The sequence below is a fragment of the Python bivittatus genome, unplaced genomic scaffold (assembly GCF_059951505.1).
Source record: "Python bivittatus isolate LINGU-HERP-01145 unplaced genomic scaffold, Pbiv_v1 ctg000840_np1212, whole genome shotgun sequence".
Lineage (NCBI taxonomy): Eukaryota > Metazoa > Chordata > Lepidosauria > Squamata > Pythonidae > Python > Python bivittatus.
Genome location: NW_028277113.1, coordinates 9698754 through 9724425, shown reverse-complemented (window position 1 = coordinate 9724425; position 25672 = coordinate 9698754). Strand labels below are relative to the sequence as shown.

Here is a 25672-nt window from a genome sequence, read left to right as displayed (position 1 = left end):
CACATCTTTAGAGCTCAGACATGCCATAAAAGACTAAAAGGAAGTGTGACAAATGTGCTAGTTAAAATGCTTTTTTGTAGCCTAATAATTCTTATGGGCTGACTTTATAAGACTGTAGTATCGTAAATACATGTTTTTAAGTGGGTTAACACTTCTTTACAAGCAATTCAGTGCTTTCAAGTTGACCTATGTGAATTAGGCTATATAGTATAACTTTTAAATATTATTATTAAATTTGGTCTCATTATAAAAAGTACAGCACATTCTGGGTCAAAAGGAGACCTGCTCTGATCATTATTGTGATTGCAGCAAGAGTGAAAGAAGATATAATCAAAGGTAATTCTGCTGTACAGTTTTCCCCCACAGTTTTCATTAAATAGGTTTCAGCCCTTTTTTGCAACAAAATTTCAGTGCTTTCTGGAAGAAATTAATTTTTTTAAAATTAAACTCAATTTCCATTCAATTTTATCATTTATCATGTGTAGGTTTTTTTTGTTTTTGTTTTTACACCTGGGTCTTTTTAAACTTCGGTATGAAATGAAAGCAGAGGAATGTATTTGTCAGCAAAGCTTCCCTGATAGTTACCTAAGATTATTTGGCATTTATTTTGGTAATTATTTAGGATACCTTGTTCAGAACACGTGATCTGAGAATGTCTAGTTTATTATTATTGCCAGTCAGTATGTGCAAAACAGATTTTTTTTCCTCGAACATGCTGTTCTGGCTATTCTGCAGTGATTTTCTGAAAATTCCAAACTAGAAATGATGTTCAGGACATGGTCCTGCTCTGTTTCAACTGAGTACTACAAACTACTTCCTGTTTGGAAGAGTCATTTCCTGAAAACTGCTGGACACCCCGGAATAGCTAGGTTGATGGAACATCCCAAAATTCTTTGTAATGCTCAATTCTGAGAAATGTAGGTTTTGTACATACGTAGTTGTCAGTGATTAGCTTTCCAGTCTTCCAGCAGTACTTTTCTTTTTTTTGACCTGTCTTAGAGGTGCAGTGGATTGATTCTGAGACTACTTGCGTGCAAAGCATGTGCTCTTCCATTGAGCTATGACCTTCTCAAAAGGATAATGGCAAAAAGAATGATTATCCAGAATAATCACGGAAGCTCTTTTTCTGCAGAGGTTCACCAGAGAAGCAGCATAGGTAAAAGTTTATTTTTGAATTTACAGAGACCCTTTAATAAATTATCCAAGCGCTTTATGCATATTTTATCTGTCTATTAAGTGATATTATTGCTAATCATTTATGACATCTTTGTACTATGTTGTTGTTACCCAATGATAAAAGAGTTTGAGAACCCTCTTAGCAGAAGAATGGGCTATATTAAACTAACGAAAGGTGAGTGGGAGAGTTGAAAAAGACCAAGGAACTTTTTCACCTTTATTTGTGTTAATTTGCTTCTTGGAATCACACTGTGCTCTCATGCATCCAGTAGTGTGGAAATTTCTGCTATCTGGAGAAGCGCATGTGATGCTCCATCATTCTGGGGTAACTTTTTGGATCTATATGCATAAATGTGGCTCACGTTTCCTCATCTTTAATGCTCTTTTCTTAAACTATTTCATAAAAACCAATAATGTACTTTGAAACAGGGTTGAGTCACATTGAAAGAGGTTGGGTAACCTAAAACCTTTAAGCGGCCCTTGCAGTGGGCTCCAGAATTCTCTGTTCAGCACACCACAGAAATTTTGTGGTAAAGTGCCATTTTAATAACAGTAACAAATTAAAACTTAAAATTTAAAGCACATGTATTATATTCTTTAACATCATTTCCCATGACTGAGAATACAGTATCTCATTTTGTTATATTTTAATGGGGTATGGGATCATATTTAAGAAACAGAATAATATGCTTTAAGATTATGGTATGGGGAGGTTTGCCAGAATTGGGCAACTCTCCATGGCAATGAAATTTTGTTCTCTCTTCAATACCACTTATGTCTACATTTGCTTAAAGATTGGTGGAATTTTCTTCTTCTCAGGCTTTATGATGGGCAGCCCGAATGGGATCTCAGAGTAGGTAGATGTAGATTTTTTTAAACAGGCAATAGTAATCCAAAAATAAGCTGACGGTTGGTGACATATTTAGTACTGACTATTGTTCTATTGGACATACCAGCACTTTAAATAATAATATAATAATAATGACAACATCAAGCACATTGAAGTTGAGAAGAAGGTTAGTAGTGAATACATCATGAGAGTGAAGAAAATCTTAAAGTCCAAACTCAGGAGAGGAAATACCATCAAGGCAATTAGCTCCTAGTCAATTCCAGTCATTAGATACATAGCTGGAATAGTGAACTCAAGCAGAACTAGAAGCCATGGATAGGAACACCAGAAAAATAATGACAATGAATCATGCCCTTCATCCATGCAGTGATGTTGACAGTCTCTACTTACCAAGGAGCATAGATGGGTGTGGAATGCTGCAAGTACCCCAGACAGTTGAAGAAGAAAAAAAGGGCATTGGAAGAATATCTGAAGGACAGTGAAGAAGATGCACTGAAGCTAGGACACCATGAAGGCTTACTGAATACCAAAGAAACCAGACTGGCCTACAAGAAAGACCAACTGAAGAATAGAAAAGAGACATGGCAAGGCAAAGTATTACATGGCCAGTACAGGAATACACACACACACACACACACACACACACACAACTAGCAGGCAAAGCAATTAACAACAACACTTGGCAATGGCTAAGAGCAGGAAAGTTGAAGAAAGAGACAGGGGGCTAATTCTGGCTGCCCAAGATCAAGCTTTAAGAACAAATGCATACAAAGGCAGAATTGACAAGTTAGCAATGGACAGCAAATGCCTCCTCGGCAAAGAAGCTGAAGAAACAGTGGACCACCTAGTTGCTGCAAGAAGATCACACAGACTGACTACAAACAATGACATGACAAAGTAGCAACAATGGTGCATTGGATTATCTGCAAGAAATACCATTTGCCTGCCAGAACTGGTGGGACCACAAAACAAAGTAATAGAAAATGAAGACGCTAAAGTGCTCTGGGACTTTAGAATTCAAACAGACAAACACCTGCCACACAACACCCCATACTTAACCATTGTTGATAAGAAAGACAAAAAAGTCTGGATTATGGACATTGCAATACCTGGAGACAGCAGAAGAGAAGAGAAAGAACTGGAGAAAATCACAAAATACAATGACCTACAAATAGAAATAGAACAACTGTGGCGAAAGAAAGCAAACATAGTACCAATAGTAATAGGTGCCTTGAGTGCAATCCCAAAACATCTGAAGTACTACTTGAAGACCATCAGCATTGACAAAATCACCATCAGTCAGTTGCAAAAAGCAGCTTTACTTGGAACTGCTTACATCGTGCAGCAATACCTTTAACACATGAAAAAACAACATCTGCCTATCCCAGGTCCTTGGGAAGGACTCAATAGGTGGATAAAAATGCCAAATCCAGTCTAAACATCTGGCTGATTGTGTGACCAATAATATAATAGCAGCAGCAGCAGTAACAGGACAATACATAATAATAACAGTAATAATTTATTAAACTTGTATACTGCCCGACTCTCTGACTCTGGGAGGTTTTATAGGACTTATTTCTTTGAACTGAAGTGGTATAGAAGACAAGATATAATTTAGTAAAATTGTGCTTGTAAGTTTGCGAATAAGCCATTTTCAGAGACCAAGTGGATTCTTGTAAGCCTACAATCCAGCAGCTGCCCCTTGCTCAGCTCTTAAAGATCAATCATTGTATATTGCAAAACATCCAGTTTTCCACATCTATGTAGCTAAACACTATGTAGCATAACACTTCTGCGTTATGCCAATTCTAGGAAAGCCCCTGGGGGGGGGGGACATTTGTTCTAACTTCTGCCAACTTGAAAGTACTGAAAGCAGCCAGCAAACATTATGAACCATTTAATGCTCCCTCCAGCTGACCAATAGGAGAGTGCGAAAAATGCCAGTCAGTGTCTCACCTTGAACAATGGCAAGATCTTAAATGATAAGAGTAAATAAATTATTAGCACCCTTCCATTCATGTTTTTAGTTCATATTGTCTGAATTTATCTGGTTGGTTACCAGAAAAATCTGAACAATTACTATGAGGAGAACCTACCTTGTTGCAAAGCCACCATTTCTCCTGTTTTTACTTAAAAGTCATTGTGAATCTGAATGAAGAGCAAATTGGTCTTTTGCAACCAGGTACTTTTCACAATCACTTTAATCATGGTTCATTGCTGCTGTAGTGACAAGATAGGGGAATGCAGCCAGGACTGATCCAGGCAGCTTTGATTGTTTGCAGATCCCTGCAACTACTGGATCACAGTAGCTCAGACAAAGAAAGGAGGGATTAAATTAGCAAAAGTTCTTTCTCTGCATTTTTCTTTTCCTCTATTACAAAGTGCCAGGCTGTTTAGGTTCCAGGTACTCTGGAGATAAATTCTAATGTGAAATTGTATGGGGAGGTGGAAAGGAGAATGTTATATATTTTTTGAGTTCTGGCGCTGGGAAGTAGGGCAAGACAGGAGTTTCTGCCAGTGGAGAAACTGAGTTGCCTAGCAAGTCAACATTTTAAAGTGTTGCAAAAGAAAATGCTAGCTTCACAACTAGGGCAATAATAAATTGGCTCATGTCTTATACTTTGCCAGCATTGTGACATTGCAGAGTTCTGGAGTTGCTCTTAAACTCCTGTAGAGAAGCCCTAATATCAGTGTCAGCTGAGAAACCAAATGAGGGCATCCAAAGTTATTTAACTTGCCCTTACTTGAGATGCAGGTAGTCCCCAGGTTGAGAACGCCCAGTTTAAGGACGACCTATAATTAAGAATGGAGCCTATTGTAGCAAAATTTGAGTTAAATACACAACAATTCGAGTTAAATACACAGTGGTTCAAGTTAATTACACAATACTACTTATACAGTATTGTACAATAATACTGTCTGGCTTACATACAAATTCGACTTAAGGAGAGACCTTGGGAACGGAACTTGTTCTTAAACTGGGGACTGCCTGTACATCAAAATATGACAAGCTGTTTGCCACTGATGTCATTGCAAAGACAGTTTTTATGGTACTTTACTGGGCTCCAGCCTCATTCTACCCCAGTGCTTATGGGAAAAGCTACGTCTTCAAGGCTTTCCAGAAGGCTAGCAGTGTCGCAGCCTGCCAGAGCTCAGGGGGAAAGTATTTCAAAGGCAAGGGGGGGCTACTGAGAGGTATGTTGCCTAGGTCCTGCTACATGGCAACATTTAAGGAAAGGCACCTGGAGCATTATCTGACCTGGTGGGACAGGCAGATATTCTCAAAGAGCAGCAGTCCTGCAAATAACCTGGCCCTGTGCCATTCAGACTTCCAGGTTCCAAGTTACAAGAGGGAGAACGCGTACTTTGATGACATTTGGCATTGGAACTGTATGACAGTGTGCATGTGTTGTATAAGGATAAAACCCACAATGTAAAATTGCACCAAGTTGATGGTGAGATGAATTGTATTGTAAGTAGGATCTTTGGTGTGTGCCTGGAAGTACTGTCCTGAGACTGCAGAAATTAAGATCCATGGGTTATACCAGGGGTTTTCAGACTTTTTCAGGCCATGGAGAAAGGCCAAGCTGTAGAAAATGGAAAATTGGCTGTGCTGAATGATTTTTAAATTTTTGCCCTTAGTCACTCATGGAACCCCATCACGTTCTCACAGAATCTTAGGATTCCACAGAATTCTGTTTGAAAAACCCAGATCCATGCAACATGTAAAATAAGTAAGGATCATAGCCTGGAAATGTCTTTGAACTTTAGTATAAGAGCCCTAGGTATAAATTTTGCAGTGATCTAGTCTTCAAGGCTATGTTCTGTCAGATATCTGCTGTCCAGAAAGTAACCTACCTTGACATGTACATTCCAAATCCATATGGTTAATTTCTTCCCAAACTGACATGATACAACCCAGGCAAAGCTGTAAAAAATGCAAAACTATTTCAAGCACTCCTTAGAGTCTGCACGTCACTTTTTTTGCAAAGTAATTAAAATGTGAAATTATCACATCCTTTTTTAATTATGCATGCATCTCTTCTTGTTGATAAAGGAATTAGAAATGTATCATAACATCATGATTATGTTTTCTTTAATTGACTAATACAATTTTAATTGAGTACAAATTAGGACAAATCTTGCTATATGTGCTGTTTCATAATTCTGTATGGAGTGAAGAACTGAAGACAGACCATCAGTGAAAGATACGGATATTTATCTCCCCTACGTACTGTTTGACCACTGAAACAATTTCTGTGGGAAATGAACAAAACTATAGCATATAACCTGTGTTATACTGCCCCCATTTGTGATATTTCTTGGACGATGCGTTTGCTCATTGGGTTGAAATTTGATAATTGCAATTCTACTTTGAAAATGTCTCAGTCTCAGAAAAATAGGATTCCCACACCTGAACTATATCATCAAAGAATTTGCAAAGCAATTTACAGCAGGAATTAGACAATAAAGTCAAGTTTGTCTGTTGAATTTAATAAAATTATTGGATCATTTTTGAAATAATTGTTATAGCATGTTGAATAGGTTACGGCCCACTTTAAGATTTTCAGATTTGAACATGTGCCTTTGCAAAGGTCATAGGAGAGCTGGAATCTCAAGCATTGCTGTAACTGATATACAAATTAACTACTTTATATATTCACTATATACTTGGTATAGAATACATCGTAATAGGATTAAATCTGAAATTAATGTCTAATGTACCAATTTGCTATGGTATACCACTGTAAATGGCAAACGGACATTTCAGGTTTGCTCTTAACTAGGTGCTGTGGATGCAAAGCAAAACACTCAAACTTCCTGTTCATCTCCTTCCCTTCTTGTCTGCAATCATTTGTTTGAACCTTACAATTTTGCTTGACTTGTTACAGCTGAAAATGGCTTTTTTTGCTTCTCATTTCACTTCTCCACAGTAGATGGTGGCTGTGAACATCATACATCCTAATGCTGGGATCCCAATCTCCTTTTGCAACAGAAACCCTTAGAGCAGTGTTGTCCAAACTTGGGCCACTTTAAGATGAGGGGACTTCAACTCCCAGAATTCCCCAGCCAGCCATGCTGGCTGGGGAATTCTGGGAGTTGAAGTCCCCTCATCTTAAAGTGGCCAAGTTTGGACAACACTGCCTTAGAGATACTGGTGTATTTCCACAGTCCATAGCTCAGTGCTAGTCTGCGTGTCCTGCTTGTCTTTTTCTTCCCGAATTTTCTTTTCTTAATATTTAAATGCGGGCTAAGCTAGCCATTTAGCACAGTGAGGAACAATAAAGCCATGACCGTGTCCTCTGGAATGTAATACTGTAACTCCTTTAGTTTGCATGTCTTTTTCAAATTGTTCAGCTGTCTTATATGGCATATTCCATTCTTTCATGAAGCATGAGCTGATTGAACAAGGGCAAAATGTCTTGTAGGAGTAATGAACTGCAAGCAATTACTAGAATTCTCCAGAAGGATGTCTTCAAATATATGACACACATACACAAAATTGGAGGAGCTTTGACCGCACTGTCATGGTTGCCATCTTGACGTTTTTGACCATAACCTGGGGATACCTGGTCTCACTCAAAATCTACAGATCCCTGATGGCACCTTCTCATGAGGTTTGTAAGTGCTGCATATACTGTGTGGAAATACAGCCATACCCTCTGATCTTTGTGTGTTTTCCATCCCTTCTTTCTGTGTATGTATGTATGTATATGTCATAAAAGCATCTGTTGACAAACTTTGGAATTATTGATGCTGCAATTTTGCTCTCCTTTGCATTTGCCTGATCCATCACTTCACTATTTCAACCCAGCCATTCTCAAGTACAGGTGTGGAGGAATGAAGCTGGGATTGCTGTCTGCTCTTGGGAAAAGCAGCTGCAGCCACCCCACTTCCCTCACGCATTCTTTCATTCACTCACAACGTTACTCACAAGCATCCACGCCGGCATTCCAGTTGCCTGTAATAATCGGGCCGCACCATGGCATTTTCAAGGACGTGTTGATGTCCAGAGGCAGCCTCACCCCACCCTTAGCTTACAAAAACAAACACGAAGACAGAGTGGGTAGGTGCGTAGGAGAAAAGGAGGTAAGAAAACGGCAAGCGGACAGGGAAGTGGAGGTGATATCTGGAGATTGGCAGCTACTACAGGCAGGGAAGAGGACTATTAGTCACCTGCCAGGACCACAAGCCATGGTGAGCAGCATATTCTGATGGGATTCCTGCCTGGAGCTTGGCTTGGGAACTCAGCTGGAGTACTCAGAAGCAGCACTGATTAAGAGCAGACCTTGGAGGTTTGCCAGGAGCTCGGCAGCAACTAGAACAGGAGCAACCACACTGAAGCAGCACCTCATCCCAACTAGTGTAAGAACTTTTGGAAGAAAGCAAAGGTGGTGTGTCACTTTACAGACTTTGAGACTTTTGTTTGGACTAAGTATTAAAGGACTGAGTATTAAAGACATATTTACTGGCAACATCACTTTGCAAGTCCTAGAAGGGTGGAGAGCAATAGCCTGTTGTTGGGGAAGGTGTGTCCAGTCCTTGGAAAGTAAAGAACCCTCACAACAGGTAGTCCTTGTTTAGCGACTGCCTCGCTTAGCAACCATCCACCGTTACAATGGTGATGAAAAAGTAACTTCATGACCAATCCTCCTCGCATTTATAGCCTTCGCAGGTCTGTAGAGCAAAGGAAAGCTGAAGTAAGATCATAAGCACAGTTGTGGTTTCACTTAGTGACTGCTTTGCTTAATGACCAAGTTGCTGGTCTCAATTGTGGTCGCTAAATGAGGACTATCTGTTGTGAGGGTTCTTTCCCCCTGCATGGCAACATTAACAAAATGGAATTGAAATATAAATATAGAAATATATCAAGAAGAGATTAAACATTTCATAAATTCAAAATGAGTAAGAAATGGCTGGTGTGGGTCTTCCGGGCTGTGTGGCCGTGTTCTTGAAGTTTTGTTTCCTAACGTTTCGCCAGCACCTGTGACCGGCATCTTCAGAGTGCAGGAGCACAGACAGGAGCAGTTCTCTCTGTGCCCAGAGTGATGTGACCCTTTTGTGGGTATTTATAGAGATCTGGGGGGGGGAAGGGGGGGATTGGGGGGGTGTGGGGGGTTGAGTTACTGAGTGGCTCTGCTTGTTTTGGTGTCAGCATCTGTGTGTATCTTCCTGGGGATTAGGCAGGGTTTTTTCTTCTATTGAATTGTTAACGAGGGGCTGCTGGGGGTGATTAGCAAGTTGATTGTGTGAACTGTTCACATGTCCTGGTGGTTGAGCTGAGTTCGTTGACCTTTTGCAGGCTGTATTTTTCAGGACTGGTAGCCAGGTTTTGTTGATTTTTAGACTCTCCTCTTTTTTATTGAAACTGTGCTGGTGTTTGTGAATCTCAATGGCTTCCCGGTATAGCCTGGTATAGTGGCTGTTGGTGTTGTCCAGTATCTCTGTGTTTTCAGATAGGATTTTGTGTCCAGTGTGCTTGAGGGCATGTTCAGCTACTGCAGTTTTTTCTGGTTGCTGTAGTCTGCAGTGCCTTTCGTGTTCTTTTATCCTGGTACGGATGCTGCGTTTTGTGGTCCCGATGTATACTTGCCCGCAACTGCATGGTATGCGGTATACTCCTGCGGTGGTGAGGGGATCCCTTTTGTCTTTTGCTGATTTTAGCACTTCTTGTACTTTTCTGGTGGGTCTGAAGATTGTTTGGAAATTGTGTTTTTCCATCAGTTTTCCCATGCGGTCTGTGACCCCTTTGATATAGGGCAGAAATACTTTGTTGGTGGGTGGCTGTTTTTCTTCTTCAGTCGCATGTTGCTTTCTTGGTTTGATGGCTCTTTTTATTTAATTTTGGAGTAGCCATTCACTTGTAGGACCCAATTAAACTTAACCACCTTAATTGGGTCCTACAAGTGAATGGCTACTCCAAAAATGAAATAAAAAGAGCCATCAAACCAAGAAAGCAACATGCGACTGAAGAAGAAAAACAGCCACCCACCAACAAAGTATTTCTGCCCTATATCAAAGGGGTCACAGACCGCATGGGAAAACATGGAAAAACACAATTTCCAAACAATCTTCAGACCCACCAGAAAAGTACAAGAAGTGCTAAAATCAGCAAAAGACAAAAGGGATCCCCTCACCGCCGCAGGAGTATACCGCATACCATGCAGTTGCGGCAAGTATACATCGGGACCACAAAACGCAGCATCCGTACCAGGATAAAAGAACACGAAAGGCACTGCAGACTACAGCAACCAGAAAAAACTGCAGTAGCTGAACATGCCCTCAAGCACACTGGACACAAAATCCTATCTGAAAACACAGAGATACTGGACAACACCAACAGCCACTATACCAGGCTATACCGGGAAGCCATTGAGATTCACAAACACCAGCACAGTTTCAATAAAAAAGAGGAGAGTCTAAAAATCAACAAAACCTGGCTACCAATCCTGAAAAATACAGCCTGCAAAAGGTCAACGAACTCAGCTCAACCACCAGGACATGTGAACAGTTCACACAATCAACTTGCTAATCACCCCCAGCAGCCCCTCGTTAACAATTCAATAGAAGAAAAAACCCTGCCTAATCCCCAGGAAGATACACACAGATGCTGACACCAAAACAAGCAGAGCCACTCAGTAACTCAACCCCCCACACCCCCCCAATCCCCCCCTTCCCCCCCCAGATCTCTATAAATACCCACAAAAGGGTCACATCACTCTGGGCACAGAGAGAACTGCTCCTGTCTGTGCTCCTGCACTCTGAAGATGCCGGTCACAGGTGCTGGCGAAACGTTAGGAAACAAAACTTCAAGAACACGGCCACACAGCCCGGAAGACCCACACCAGCCATCGTATGCCGGCCGTGAAAGCCTTCGACAATACATTGAGTAAGAAATGTTTAGCCGCAACAAATTATACAACACGGAATAATGATTGTGAGACAGAAGGTGATAACCACCCCCCAAATTTTCCAATTCAAGTTAGGCAGACAAAATTAGAGATATTTTAAAAGCATTGCCTAGATTTGACCTAGAATTGCATTACTTTTCTTGGTACTGGTAATCTGTGCAATTTTGAAAACATCTATTATTTATAGTGTCTCCAGTTAGCAAACTAATCAAAATTAGCCACTGTTTTGGATTGGTTGTTGGATTTGTCGTCAAACAATTGTCAGTGTTCATATCTGGAGATGGAGAAAAGGCTTGCAAATGAATTACACAAAATTAGTACTCCATACTACTTTTTAATAAATCCATTTATCCAACTTAGATTAGCTGCTTCCATGTACTGGCAGCCTAAGAGAACAAAATACATCACAGCATACAAGCACTTCTTTATTTTGTTTGGAAACATTTTCTTGATAATCCAGTTTGTATCTATTTACATGTCTGATTTATAATTACTGTTCCAAGTATCTAATAGCGAGTGAGTTATAGATGAGATGAAGTTCTGTCACCAGAGAATTGAAACTCTGCGGCATCATTGGGAATGGGAAATGGATTGCGAATCGTTTCTTGAAATTGTTACTCTTCAAATGATTATTATTGCTGAATGACCGTAATTGCTGGAAACGATATCATTAAATGATTTATGGAAACTTTGATTCTGCATTAGAAAAAGCGAAGAGTTGTAATCTTCCCAGATTTGGCACTTTCCACCTTTGAATTTAATCCAGATTCTGGGATTAAACTCCAGAATTTCCAGTTGTGGGATTAGTGCTCAACAGATTTGTACGGCAGCAGATAGAGGAAAGCTGATTTAAAACCTGTCCTGCCTTGAAGTGGTTGAAGGGGAGCTTAAAAAACAAATCTAATCCAGATATCACATTAACCAGTCACTAAATCATATTTAAGAAGATTCTGTGTTTTTTCCCCTCCCCTTTGAGAATTTCCTGGTTTATCCTATCCATGCTTTGCCATGATATACACAAGAAGAGACAGTAATGTAGCTCTGCTCGAATGAAATGGAGCTGAAAAAAATCTTGCTTATTCATTATTTTCAATCAAAAGGCTTTTCTATGTCTAAAGTTAGAAGAAAGGATATTAGGTTATTATCAGTCAGTGCTGCCAAAATTCAGTGTGTTTAATATTTAAGAAATGCTATGTGGTGCTTGTTCGGTTCTTTTAATTTTTAATTATGGAATTGATAGTACGTTTTTAATTGGGGGATTGCTTCTTAAAAAAAATTAGCACTTTAAAGAGCAAAGATCAGTGCACAGCACACTGATTTAATAGGTAATCAGGAGCAGGCTCTCTAGCAATCATTCTGATTTGTGTAGATTAAACTGTGCCACTCAAGAATTGAATTGTGTTTATGCTAGTGCAAGCAAAATTGTAGATTGATAGATTTTTGTTCACAGTCCACTGGTATTGTTAGATTTTGGCATGCTGCCTCCTAATAGAGATTTGATGCACAGATAGGGAGCTAAAGTTATTTGGCACCACAATGAAATGTATTAGTACTGCATGATCTCTGTAGTAGCATGATTTCTGTAGTAGCTGGGAAACTTAAAGACTTCAAGGTCAAGACCAGAGCTCTAAGAAGGATATAAGTTTATCTCTTGGGAGATAAGACAGGTTGAAATGAGGTCAGGAGATAGCCAATTCTGTATTTCAGTTGAGATTGTCTGAGCTGTGATTTGAACCATGAATTACTTCTGAAAATCAGTAATCAAGGACAATTCTACTTGTGTCCTGTTGCAGAGATCAAATATTTGCATTTAGGGAAGCTGGCTTGCATCTGTAACGGACTGCTATATTGTCCCCTTTCCATGGGTCAGTCAAATAACACAACAGGGATATAGACAGTTCAAAGAACAGCTTTATTATAATCAACAACTAAAAACTTATGAGAAACCGTGGAAAATATTTTTATGTGGTTTAGTTTTAAAGAATACGCCATTGATTGTTTTTCAAAGTAATTCTGCAGAATAGTGTATGCAGCACCACCGTCATTGATCAGTGTGAAAGTTCAGTTCTGCAATCCTGTGCAGTTTCATAGCAACCTGCAAAATATGGGTTGGTTTATGCACAACGTCTTTGTCCAATACAAATAGTTGAACATTTCATTTTCGTCGCTAGCACCAGGGTGTCTTTTTGATGTATGTGTTCCACGCACACTCCACATACCAAGATTTTGCTTTCGCTGCTTTTTTCTGCTGCCGCTGCTTTTAGTATTTTGGCTAGGGTTTACCCGTTTAAAAATAAGAATGAAAAATGCATTGACACTGTTGCTTAATACAGCACTATTGATTTATTAGCAGCAGGTGTTTTTTTTTTTTAACTTTTTTTGGCACTGTAATTGCTAGTTAAAATCCTCCCATCCTGTACATTGGTTCAAAGGAAAACCTGCTTGAATTATCCTTTTACCAGTTGGTTAAAGTTTACCTGTTCTGTGTTGTAAACATTTTTTTCACCAGGGACCACAAACTTGATTGTAATTGGATGATTCACAAAAATGAGGCTTTTCAGAAGTCTTAGCACAAGAGTAAATCTGTCCAGACTTTCCAGTTTATTTTTAGTGCAGCCACAACTGGAGTCGTCGATATAAGAGAAAAGGAGATGAAAATATATAGTATACTGCAAACACAGGAAATAAATATTTAAGCTGGATGATGGAACCAGGTTGGGCAGCAGATAGGTCAGGATGTCATGGTAGATCCCAAAGTTTCAGGTTTGATTAACCATTGGTTTTCCAGATTTTCAAATTCCACCACCATGATTCCCTTCTCATTATGCTGGTAACATGAAGTAAGTCTGAGCTATGCAGTGATAGAATTCTGTGTATCAGGTCTGTGAGCTGGGTTCTTAAAACAATATTGCGGGTTCAGAATTTCTTAAGTGTATAGATTCTGGCTGATGGAATTTGGGATCCTAGTGAAAAAGTACTGTAGACTAAATCCCACAACCCAGATGTTTGAATTGTTCTCATACAGAGAATACTTGTTTCTTTTGCCTTAAAAAAAAAAGCTTGTTAACATGCACTTCAATTTATATTGCCTCTGTAATATATTTCTTTGTGTGGTTGGCTGGGTGGGTTTTAATAATAGATCTGTCTGGAAAACACGCAGTAAATGTAAGTTTCAAGTCCCATTTGTTTACCTACATGCAAAGCTTTTTAAAAAGCAGTTCAAAGCAGTGAGCTTGGGGACTTTTTGATTTGTCTCCAGTCAAGACCAATTGACTTCATGAACTGAGCCTCACTCAATTATGCCTCTCCCAATTTGGACTGGCAGCTTTTCCAGTTCTCAGAAGCAAGGCTCTTGGGATTTGAGCTGCAAATGCCAAAAGTGTTTTATACCACTGGTCTTCACTGAGAATTCGAGCAGACAAGGCCACATTCAAGCAGCACTAGTTTATTGAAAGCAGATTGTTGCTCTTTGGTGCTGCAGTCTCTGATTGCTTAACAACTTGAGGATATGGGCAGAAGACTTTCTTCAGTTGATGGAAACGTGAATGACAGCTTTGTGAAGTCAGTAAAGGATCTTTTCTATAATTTCCCCATTTCCACAGCAATAACCATCAGTAACCCCATGCTGCTTCTTTGCTCAGACTGTAGCTGACAGCAGTCATGCGTTGCACCTCTGTGTTTCATCCTTGCCTGACTTTTCACTCATCTTTACCTATGGCCAGATTCTTACAAGGATGAGAAATTTGACTCCGTGGAGTAATGAAACAAGGTCCTAGCATTATGATACAACTACACATGAACAGAGAACCCTTGTTAGGGCTGTGCCTGGAGCAGTGAGGTGCATTATATTTTTGATCTGATTCCAAATGAACAAATCTACCATTTGAAGATTTTGTGAGGTTCTCCAGAAAGATTGTTGATTTTGCTGGTTTTGTTTTTTGCTTTTTCAGACATATGAGATAAATCTGGATTACTGCAATGTGCTTTATATGGGGCTGCCCTTGAAGAGTATCCAGAAGCTTCAACTGGTGCAGAATGCAGCTGCACGGGTAACACCACTGTATGAGCTGCATTAGTTGCCAGTATGCTTCAGGGTACAAATCAAGGTACTGGCTGCCCCCTTTAAAGCCCTTCATGGCTTGGGACCGGGTTACCTGAGGGACCATCTTTTCCCAGTTGTTTCTACCTGTCCAATCTTGTCCAGCAGGATGGGCATGCTCGGGTCCTGTTGGCCAGGGAATGCTGGCCAGCGGGGCCTAGGATGTGTGCCTTGTCTGCTGTAATGCCCACCCTATGGAACATCCTCCCTTCAGAGATTAGGATGGCCCTGAGCCTCATGGTCTTTCATAGGCCGTAAAGACCTGGTTATGTGCCTGGGCTTGGAGTCCCAAATGTGCGAAGGGTCCCATCTCCTGTTTGGGTTAACAACCATGGATTGTGACATCCTCCTCGGCTGCTGTGTGAATTTTAATTCTTGTATTATGATTATTATGATGGAAATTTGTTTTTAATTTATTTTAAGATTGTTCGCCATCCAGAGTCACTTGCTGAGATGGACAGCCATACAAATTGAATAAATAAATACATTTGAACTTGGAAGGAGCCACTGTCCTTCATATCAATTTTTTAAACCAAAGTTTTAGTATTTCTCTGAGGCATGTTTTCATACCCTTGTCTAATGTGTCATTCCACTAGCTAAAATGGGACTGTAAATTCTATCCTGCAGAAATCTGGAACACCATTAGATGACAGCAAAAAGATATAGACATCTGTAACTTATTTTTGCTCCCTAGTGACCACCTGGATTTTTGTAGTCCATATCTGCCAGTCCTAAATACAGATTTATCAGAGAACTCTCAAGCAAATAAAAAGCCAGTCTCATGAATGTGTGTTTGTTAAAACAAGCATTTTCCATCAACAGCAACAACAACAAATAAAAACAAAAATAAAAAACTGGGGCTCTTATTTCTAAGATCTGTTTAGCATTGTAAAAGCAGTAATAGTGCTGGCGATGCTAGTAATAGTAGTAGTAATAATAATAATGATAATAGAAATTGTCTGGCTCAGCAGTAAATCACAGTTCTCCAGACATTCAACCCCTTATTTAGCATTTGGCTTGACCTGATGGAAGACTTTCAGACATGACTTGGCTAGAGGAGAATCCTTACTGCAGGCAAGAATGAAGCCTTAAACTCAGCATTTGACTGTGGTGCAAAGAAGTCTGAACTTTTCTAGCTGTCTGTGATCCAGAATTTAAACTCTAGATTTTTCTTCCCACCCTTCTGAGTTTAACAAAAACTTGGCTGGTCTCTTGATGGCCTTATGAGGCAGTTGAGATTGTTCGCATAATAGTTCTCTCTAGCTTGGGAACCACCGGTTTCCACAATGCTGGTCTCAGCCCTAACAATAATATCAAATCATTTCCTTGAGAAATCATGATAGAGTCGTTTTAGCAACTTTGCTCATGAAAAACTGAGCAGAGTAGCAGACAATTAAGGGACATTATTTGGACATTTCCATACATGGATTTTGCCCTACCAGCTTCTCCTCCCAAATTCACCTCACGATTTTATGCAATCATGTGAATATCTCCAACGGTCCACATCAGCATGACCAGCACACCTTCCATCTTCGACCTTCTTCACCTCACTGCATTTGCTGTGGAGCATTTGCTTTTCAGGGGAGCGCCAAAATGGCTGCTCAAAGTGTCCAGGAGCTACTGGGAGACAAGCACCAAGATGTTATGGCACCTTGGCTTCTGGGGCGGGGAAAATCTCCAGGAGTCTAGATGAGATAGTTATTTCCAGTGGGAGCCTCCTGCCTACAACTCCAGTGGAAATATTGCAGAATTATTGTTGCAATGTTTCTTCTGGAGCAAGAGCTGAGACAATTAACTTGCAGAGTTACTTGGTTCAATAGAGGAGAATATATGTAGCTCAGGGTTGAACTGTGAAGTCCTCGGGGTTCTCTGAGCTTGGTTGTTTTCTTGCTGACATTTCATTACCCAGCTAGGTAACATCTTCAGTGCTAGAAGGGAGTGAGGTTTCCTCTCTGTTTATATACAGTAGCTTGCCCTGTCAGTACTGGAAGGGGTGTTTTGTTTTGTTTTTTATAGCTCCTAGATTAGGCTGTTGTTTACTGCTTGATTGTTTGTCTGAGTTGGTAGTTCCTTGATTAGGATATTGTTTACTTGGTTCTGCTTTACAAGACTTGGAAAGCCCCATGCAAGTGCTTTTCCTTAGATGAACAGGAAATTTTATTTTTCTAGTATGTAATAACATCATGTGACGAGTATATGTCTGTGTGTCTTTGCATTTTCTATAGTGCATTTCCTGCCATTGCAAGGAAGAGCTATAATTTTCTTCCGTAATAAATTAGGCACCTTAATGTATCCTGATTCAAAATGATTCCAGCTTGGTTATCTGACAATCTATATTGGTAAGAAGAGTTTTTGTAAAGTGTTTTATTTTAACTGAAATTGCTTCATTAGGCAGAGTATCTGTGTAGAGAATACTAAAATTGGATGGTGACTGAGAAGGCAGGAATGATTGCAGGAAACTTTTCCCTTGTGCTCATAAAAATCTCTATCAAATGAAGGATAAAACTAGAAAAGGAATAGAAAGGGCCTTGCTTTTTTAAAAAGAGTGTTTTCAAAATATATTTATTTAAGAAATGTTTAGCCACTATTCAGCAAAATGATCATGGCACTCTTCAATAAGGATGATAAAGCCATGTAAAAATTAATAAATAAACAGGAGAGCAGAAGGGTTTAAAAATGCCACATAAAACTTCAGCAAAGCAGATGAAAAATCTGGTACCTGGTGAAAAGCTGAAGCCAATAAAAATATTTTTGGCTGCTTTTGGAAGGATAGAAAAGCTGATGCCAGACAGATTTTCCCTCCTCTCTCTTTCACAGCACTTCCAGGTATCCATCTGTTAGATTTCATTTCCACAAGATTCAAATGAAAAGTGGAAGTAGAGCTTGGTACGCCTCATGGGACAAACGTCATCTGAGACTTTAAGTAGGGACAAAACCATTGAAGTATAGTGCCCACAATTCCCAAGCCAGATTGTCTACTTTGATGGGAAGTATCCTTAGTACTACTGGAAATAGTTGAGTGTCGAAGGAAATTAGACCAAATACCCTTTCTCTCTTCATGCATAGGTCATCCATCAGGGTGAACGAAGACATTTTTGTGTTCACAACAGGCCTGAAGCCAGACTGAAATTAAATTTATCCAAGAAGGGGTCCAGTTCTACAACAGCTGCCTTCTGAAGGCTGTGTACTTCAATAAATAAAAGTCTATTATTCCTATTCTGCCTTTCTGCCTATAGGGATCTAGATATTTGTGGCCTTGCTGATAGTTATTGCAAACTTCTGGGTCCAAGGCCAGTTTCTTAGAAGATACTTGCCAATACCTGCAGAGTTTTGATGGTTATGATTTGTAAACTAGTAACACTGGGCCCTAAGTGTTTGCTGACAACTTCTTGGGAATTAAACAAGAGGAGATATTTTATTAGAAAGAAAAGCTCTTATTGGCATCTGAGAACACCATGCTAGTGAAAACCTTTGTTCTTCACTATTACTTGTTTTGGACTTTTTGCATAAAACAGAAAAAAATGAAATTATGTATGGATTTGATGATTAGAAATAATACTGGATAATAGAAAAAATGAAAGTTATGTTGTAAACTTAGAATAAGAGTCTAGTGTAACTTGATACTTATATCTGTTGTGAGGAAACTCGGAAGTTATTCTTTTTTGTACTTTTTTCTTTCTTTTTGCACTTCTGACTTTGTTCTTTCTTTTCTTTTTCAATCTTTCTTTTGTTTTTCATTCTTTATCTTTAATATTAGTTTTTGTTAGTTTTTATTGTCCTTATCTTAAAATCTAATAAAGTTATTTGAAAAAAATTGTTCCTACTTAAATGGCTGGTGGGCCTTCTATTGAACGCACATGGCTATTTAATTTACACACCATCCAAAAGACGAATGTCTTCTGAGCAGTTTGAAAACAAAGGGCATTAATATCACCAAGGAAAAAAGTGATACTAAGTTTTTCCTTGTGCTTTTTATATAGTATGTCAGGTGCAAAATGGGGTGGGTGCTGTATAATCAGAAACTCTAAACCTGACCTATATACTTACTTTAGACAAATGTCTTAAGATGGACAAAAAGTTGGAATCTCATCCAAATTTGTCCATATTCATTTGTTTGAAAAGTCCACATGTACCCATGTAAGTTATTTGTGTTCTTAAAGAGAAGCAAACAATGCATGAAACAGACTTACTTGGTGATCTTCCACAGGCTAGTAACTAACCACAGGTTTACAGACCTATTGGACAATAGTTACAATAGTTTTTTCTTGTCATAGTTTTGGTTGTTGGTTCTCTTCTTCCTTTTGCATAGGGGAATTCATTCTTCTTTGTATGTTGCTGATATTCTGTGGGCAATTAAAGCCACAGGAAAGTTCATAAGTAAGAGGAAGAATATTTTGAGAAAGCATCCTGTTAACGTCTGTGAGCTGAAAACAGCAGAAATGCTCCCTTGTTTCAGAGTGAATGAAGCTGAGATTTTAGCCCTGAACTCATTTGTGAAAGTGTTGGAGGTACTTGAACAGCAGAAGGGTGGGAATTGTAAATGAATTTGAAAAGACTCAAACATATGCATCCTGTTTATATTTTAATGCATTTCATTCTGGCAGTAAATTTCTTTTTAAAGGTGACAACTCACGTCACCTTTCCTCTTTTCTGTCTTCTGCCTTCCCCCCTCCCGGCTCTGCCAGTATAGCCTTAGGGCAGCAAGCATTGCCATAAATCATACATAGTATGTAATGGTTTCTAAAGATACTTAATGTATTTGGGGAGTTTGCATACTGAAACTTCCTTGGTAAAAGTGAAACTTTATAATAGGCTGCCTTGCTACAAGCTTGATTTTAACCTTGCCGAATGGCAACGTATATAAATGCATACACTTGTCCAGAGTTTGCAACTTCAACAGTCATTGGGGACTTTGTTAGCAATCTCTTTCACGAGTGGAGCAGGCATACTGTGAAGAATTGTATTTACATTTCAGGAACAATGTCGCTTTCAATAACCTTTTTTTTTTCCTAAAGGAAATTAGCTTAAACCTTGAATAAAGTGAACTATGTTGGGAGATATTTTGGTATGGATTACAGACCTAAAAGTATTGAAACTGATGTAGAGAAAAATTCAATTGAAAAGGGTCAGATTCCAGATTATTAGCATTGTATGCACGGTTGGTCATCCAATTGACAGAAATAGAGAAATGTACGTTCTTTTTAAGGTGATTTGTTCAAGGCCATTCTGAGCTGGTAAGATTTCATTTGATGCGCTCATTACTCACATATTCATTATGCCATAAGATGCAAGGCAAGTGTTAATTGTATGCCATTTGTTTTGTTGCCTGTGAAGTTTATTTAGTAGGTGGCTAAGAATTTCAAAATCATAGCAAATTCCCTTTTGCAATAGTTGCAGGCTGTTCAGAATAATACATTTCACTCTGTGTTTAACTATATTGAAATCTGCAATAAAATAAATATAAGAGGCTGCTAGCTGGCAGCATAAGATGCTAATTAATGGACCTATTTTAGCCTTCCCCAGCTGGGTGCCTTCAGGAATTTCCAGCTATTACAGCTGTAGTCATGCAATCCAGAGGCCCTCAAATTGGGGATGGCTGATCAATCTAATTCAGCGTCCCTTTTTCTGAGCAACCTAATCAATTGCCTCTGAATCCACAAAAAATGAAAATCTTGGCTTAGTACATATAAAGAGCAAATTTATGGTAAAAGCTACTTTACCAGAGACTGTGTTGTACATCAAATATATGAATGCTTTCTCCAGGAAAAAGATATCTCTACACATAGAAACTTCTTGACCAGGCACATCTCTTGGGACATTTAGTTTTCTGAGCCTGTCAAGCAGAACAAGGCAAATGTTGGTAGCCAAGGGATGCATTTGAATATTTTTGAGAGGGCAACATTACACATGGGTGTAATAGGTTTTTTTTGTTGGGAATTATAGAGAGGGTTTTTGTTGTTGTTTTTCTGTAATTATGATATCCTTCTGGAGTTTACACTAGTCATGTGTTTCTAATTCAAAATGTTAGTTTTCAGCAGTCATGGTCAGAGGAGATCCAAGGGCTAGAAAAACGAGGCTCGGCTCCATGCAACCCTAAAGCTACAGAAATGCAGAAGAAGTTTCGATCTCAGCACACACCTCCATGCTTTAGCAGCACAGTTCTGTTCAAAATCCCATGTGCCAATTTATTTCAAACTCATGTGTTTGTTTTGTTATGCTCAGCTGTTATGGGGTAGTTTTCTCAGTGTTGGTCTGCTTTTATTACTCTTCTTTAAATGTCACTGTATATATTTTCTCTAACTATATTTCAGAGGAATATCATTGGATCCAGGTCTGTATAATACTGCCAAGAATGCGTAGCAAAAAAGAGGAAGGGAAGCCTGTATTAGATAGGTGATTTTCTTTCTTTACTCCCTTCTGCTGTTAATGCACCTCTTTCTCTTCCTTGGAGACTTTTGCCTGTGGTTTTTCATGCACCATTAGCTTTTATTAACATTAGTAGATATAGCTCAGCCTGCAGAGCTTTCAGCTGCTATCAAATCTGCACTAACCAAGGATATTAATCATGATTCTGATTGTCTCTGTCTTTTGGTCTCACTTGAGTGTCACTGCCTTCCAGCCCTTCTCTCTTCCCACTCTTCGTCCTTTAAGAGTTCTAAAGATATCCCTGACTGTCTTTCTCAGTTGTCTCCGTCAGCAATATTTTCTTGGCTGTCATCAGATAGTCCAAAGTACTAATGACAAAACAGTGTTTTTGACTGCTGCTGAAGTCAGCTATGCCCTCATATAAGATCTGAGCATTCTTACAGATTTGGGCACAAACTCTTTGCAAGCACAAACTGTAACTGCAGTAGCCTCTGATGGTGTGATGAGTATCCTGGATTTTTCCGAGTATTGGGTTGTGTGTGAATGTGGCTTGCATGAGTGTCCCCGAACTGGGTACGCTCTAGGTGTGTTCAGACTCTGGATGTGGTGGGTATTCTGGAAGCTGCCATGCCAACACATCTGGGAGTGCTAGATTTGGGGAAACTAGACTAAACTGGAGTCTCTCTGTATATAGATTTACATTTTAACCCTTGTACAACAACTATTTCTCAGTTTAAACTAACCAGAAAACTATTGGTGTTATGAAGTGCACATATGAGTATGTATGTGTGTGTGTGTGCTCAATTAGAGGAGGGGTTCAGAGAAAAAGTAATACCTTTGCTTTAACTCGGGCCTTATATCACCAAAGGTCATTAGGTTCACCATCTGGTTTCCACAGTACCCAACTGGTTGTATCTCTGAACCCAGAAATACTGTAAGGCCTGAAGGTATTCAAAATCTCTCCTCTTATTGCATTTTTCTCTGTAGAAAAAACTGTTTTATATATTGTAAAAGAAAAGCTCCAAAAGGCATTGAAGAGATATTGAAGGTTGAATTTAAATTTCAGCTATTCCCCTGGAAAGAGGTCTTCTGAGAAATGATGGCACTTTAAGTCTGCAGTTCCCAAACTGTGCTGTGGTGCCCCGGGGCGCCACAGCAAACTCGCATGGGTGCCATGGGGTATTCTAAATTTTACACCATGTGAACTACTTGAGGTAGTTCACAGTTGTGGCCTAGGGGCTCCATGAAAAATTACTGAGACACTAAGGGCACTGTGAACAAAGACATTTTGGGAACCTCTGCTGTGTTTTATTGAAATTATTGATTAATAGTATTTCAATAGTGGTATATATGTGTGCGTGCACACATACACACATAATATGCACTCTCTCATGCACACACACACATACAGACATAATCTGCATATTTATTTTATTTATTTTTGCTACCTAGGACTTATATACTGCTCCAGTCTAAAGGGTAGTGAGCTGGGCTATAGAGACAGTGAGATTGTGTTAAGGTCAGATTTGCCATGCCTTATGGCCACTGGGCCATAAAACACCCCACCAGGGATTTGATAGGAACTGTTCTTATTTATCTTTGTTCTAAGATTCTTGAATCACCTTACGTCTCTCAGGATAATGTCTTGACAGAATCATTGAAATATAAACAAAATTAAAATAGTACTCTCTTAGAAGGAGAAGCTAAAACAGGCCTCATAAGGAAATCTTCAGAATAATCAAGGGCAGGGGAAGGCTCTTTTACCAAGCGCCTGACATGGTGCAAAGAGAGGCCAGGATGTGCTGGGTGACACGAGAGTTGTGCGAGGCAGCATCATTTGTTCTCAGAAGCTTGCTTAAGTCAGTTTAGATAACTGTTCCCCTGGAAAGAAATGATGGCCCTTGGCTCTCCTTGCATGAGAGATAAAGCAATGGTGGATAGCTGCTTTTTTGCATAGCTTCTTCCCATTTGGCAAACTAGTACCAAAAGCTCAATTAGAATCTTTCTGCCTAACATGCCACAAGTTGTTTTAGGAGAAGGATGTCCATTCTACTGCCTTACTATGGTACGTGTTTAGATCCAACCTGTATTTCTATTTTGTAATGTTTGTAACCTCCCTTTTTTAATATGTCACTACTTTCTCAAGGGTGTATGTGTACACCCCCCCCCAACTTTTACCAAAAGAACTGGAATCGTCTTTAGTGTTATCTCAGCTTCTTCATTGTCTTGGTTTTGTGTATTACTGTAGATCCATTGCAGTGGACTGATTAAAACAATCTAAATATTTCTATGGCAATGTAAACAACACCAAAAATATTATATTAAAGTTTAATAATCCCTCCTGTTTTCACAGTGACTATTCAAAAGTTTATGTCATTATAATCTAGGATTTTACTAATGTAATAATTCCATAGGGTAACTCTGCAATCCAATCCCATTAAGGATTATTCTCTTAAATATCTCAGAGTTATTGCCAAAAAGTTGGCTACAGATTTGATCATGCTTTGCTATTGTTATTTTAGTTGATACTTGATTCTGCAGTTGCTGCATTTGAAGAAATTTATTTCTTATTTAAATGTGTATGTCCGTCCATTTGCCATGTAACTCTTGGAGACTAACAGAGGATTAAAACACCAGAAATATGACAAAAATCCATAAAAATGCTTGTACATTTTTATATTATATTGATGATACCTAACCCCATGCCTCTCCTAACAGCTTCATGTAGATTTGAATAGGAGCAGGGAAAGAAGGTAACCCCAAGGAATCTACATAACCAGGGTTGCAGCAATTAGAGAGTAGTCTGTGACAAGGGATAGATGTTAACATCCCTCAAATCCTGATCACATCACCACAGCAACAAGACAAAAACCAGATCCATTTTATAATTTCCAGGGAGTGTCCAACCCTCAATAATCTGGATCAGGTCCAGGGTTGCCATGGTGGCCATAAACTCCTGTGCTGCTTCAGACTTCACACTCAAGAAAATGAGGTTGAAGTCTCCCACTACCATAAGGCTGGAAAACTCCACTGACAGTCCAACCACAGGGTTGAGCTGCTTGGGATTATGGTGCTGTTCAGACATAAATCTTGCGATGTCCTGGAAAAGTTGCCTCTTAGGTCTACTACTATTATCCCATGCTGTTGACTGTGGGGGTCCCCATTTGACTTGTATGGTGTGAAAGCTATGCTTCCATAGCATTTCCCAAAAGTTAAAAAGAAGAAGTTAAGTGGAATGAGTGTGATCATTATCTAGATGGAAAAGAATGCAGTGACCAGAAAGGAAGGAAGAAATCATGGAACTTACCCTGTCCAGAGTACCCTTCTATTCAATTCCTTCTTCAGAAGATACCATGGAGAACTAGCTCCACACCATTATCATACCAATAGGACTGCTGTTTCATTGTCCAAGTATTGCTTTTGTGAAGATAGATGTTGCATAAATCAATTTTGCTGTAATTATTAAACACACAAGGTCTTCTTGGATATGTTCTGGTGCTTTGGTTTAAACCCAACTGGAATCTAGCTAACCCATACATACGATACAATTCCCAGAATATCTGGCAAGCACAGCCATGCCAAAGAATGAGTTTGGAGAAATCTGTCCTGATCCATTACATTGAGCTCCTATACTGTACTTAAGGTGTACAGTGTTTATGGGGATTTCCATTAAAATGCAGCAGAAGATCATATAATGCATACATGAGAATGACATGTGATAACTTGTAATAGAATGGGCGAGAGGTTGTTTAAATGTTTCCTCCTCTAATTGCCTTGTATCATTCAGCACTTTTGTTAACAAATCATGAAGCTTTTTCCTAAACCACATAATAATTAATCACTCTTACCCTCCCTTTTTTTTGCTGCAAGCAAATTGTATTTTTGTTATTGGCTGAATAAACATGGAGGTTCAGGCATTAGCCTGAAAGGTTGTCTTTAAAGATCTTTACTTGGCTGCAGCCTAGTCTTTTATGATTGCTCTTGTTCTGATAATGCTTAGGGGAGTCTCTTAAGACTTAAGCAAGCCTTTTCTGTTTCTCTACATTCATAAATCTTTCCTTCCCTCTAGTATTTTAATAGATCTTTATGATTCATTCTGACTATTTTATTTTATTTTTTCTCAGATACTGATGGACTTCCAGTCAGAAGCTTCCCTCTAGACTTCGTATCTTCATTTGTTTGGTAGCGGAATACAAAGTAGACATTGTGGGAGGACAAGAACAGCTCTGGCCACTGGATTTTGGACTGGACTGCAAGACAACGTGATAT

The 25672-nt window shown here is 39.2% G+C and overlaps 1 protein-coding gene across 1 annotated transcript in view; it reads left to right on the top strand.

Moving 5' to 3' along the window:
* PIGN (phosphatidylinositol glycan anchor biosynthesis class N) overlaps positions 1-25657 on the top strand; it is a 177400-nt gene extending 151743 nt beyond the window's left edge. Inside the window, exon 29 of the mRNA XM_088130849.1 lies at positions 25528-25657. Within this exon, the coding sequence (XP_087986975.1) occupies positions 25528-25534 (7 nt within the window). The 3' untranslated portion in view covers positions 25535-25657. The remainder of the gene's footprint in view (positions 1-25527) is intronic.
* Positions 25658-25672: the final 15 nt, after the last annotated feature.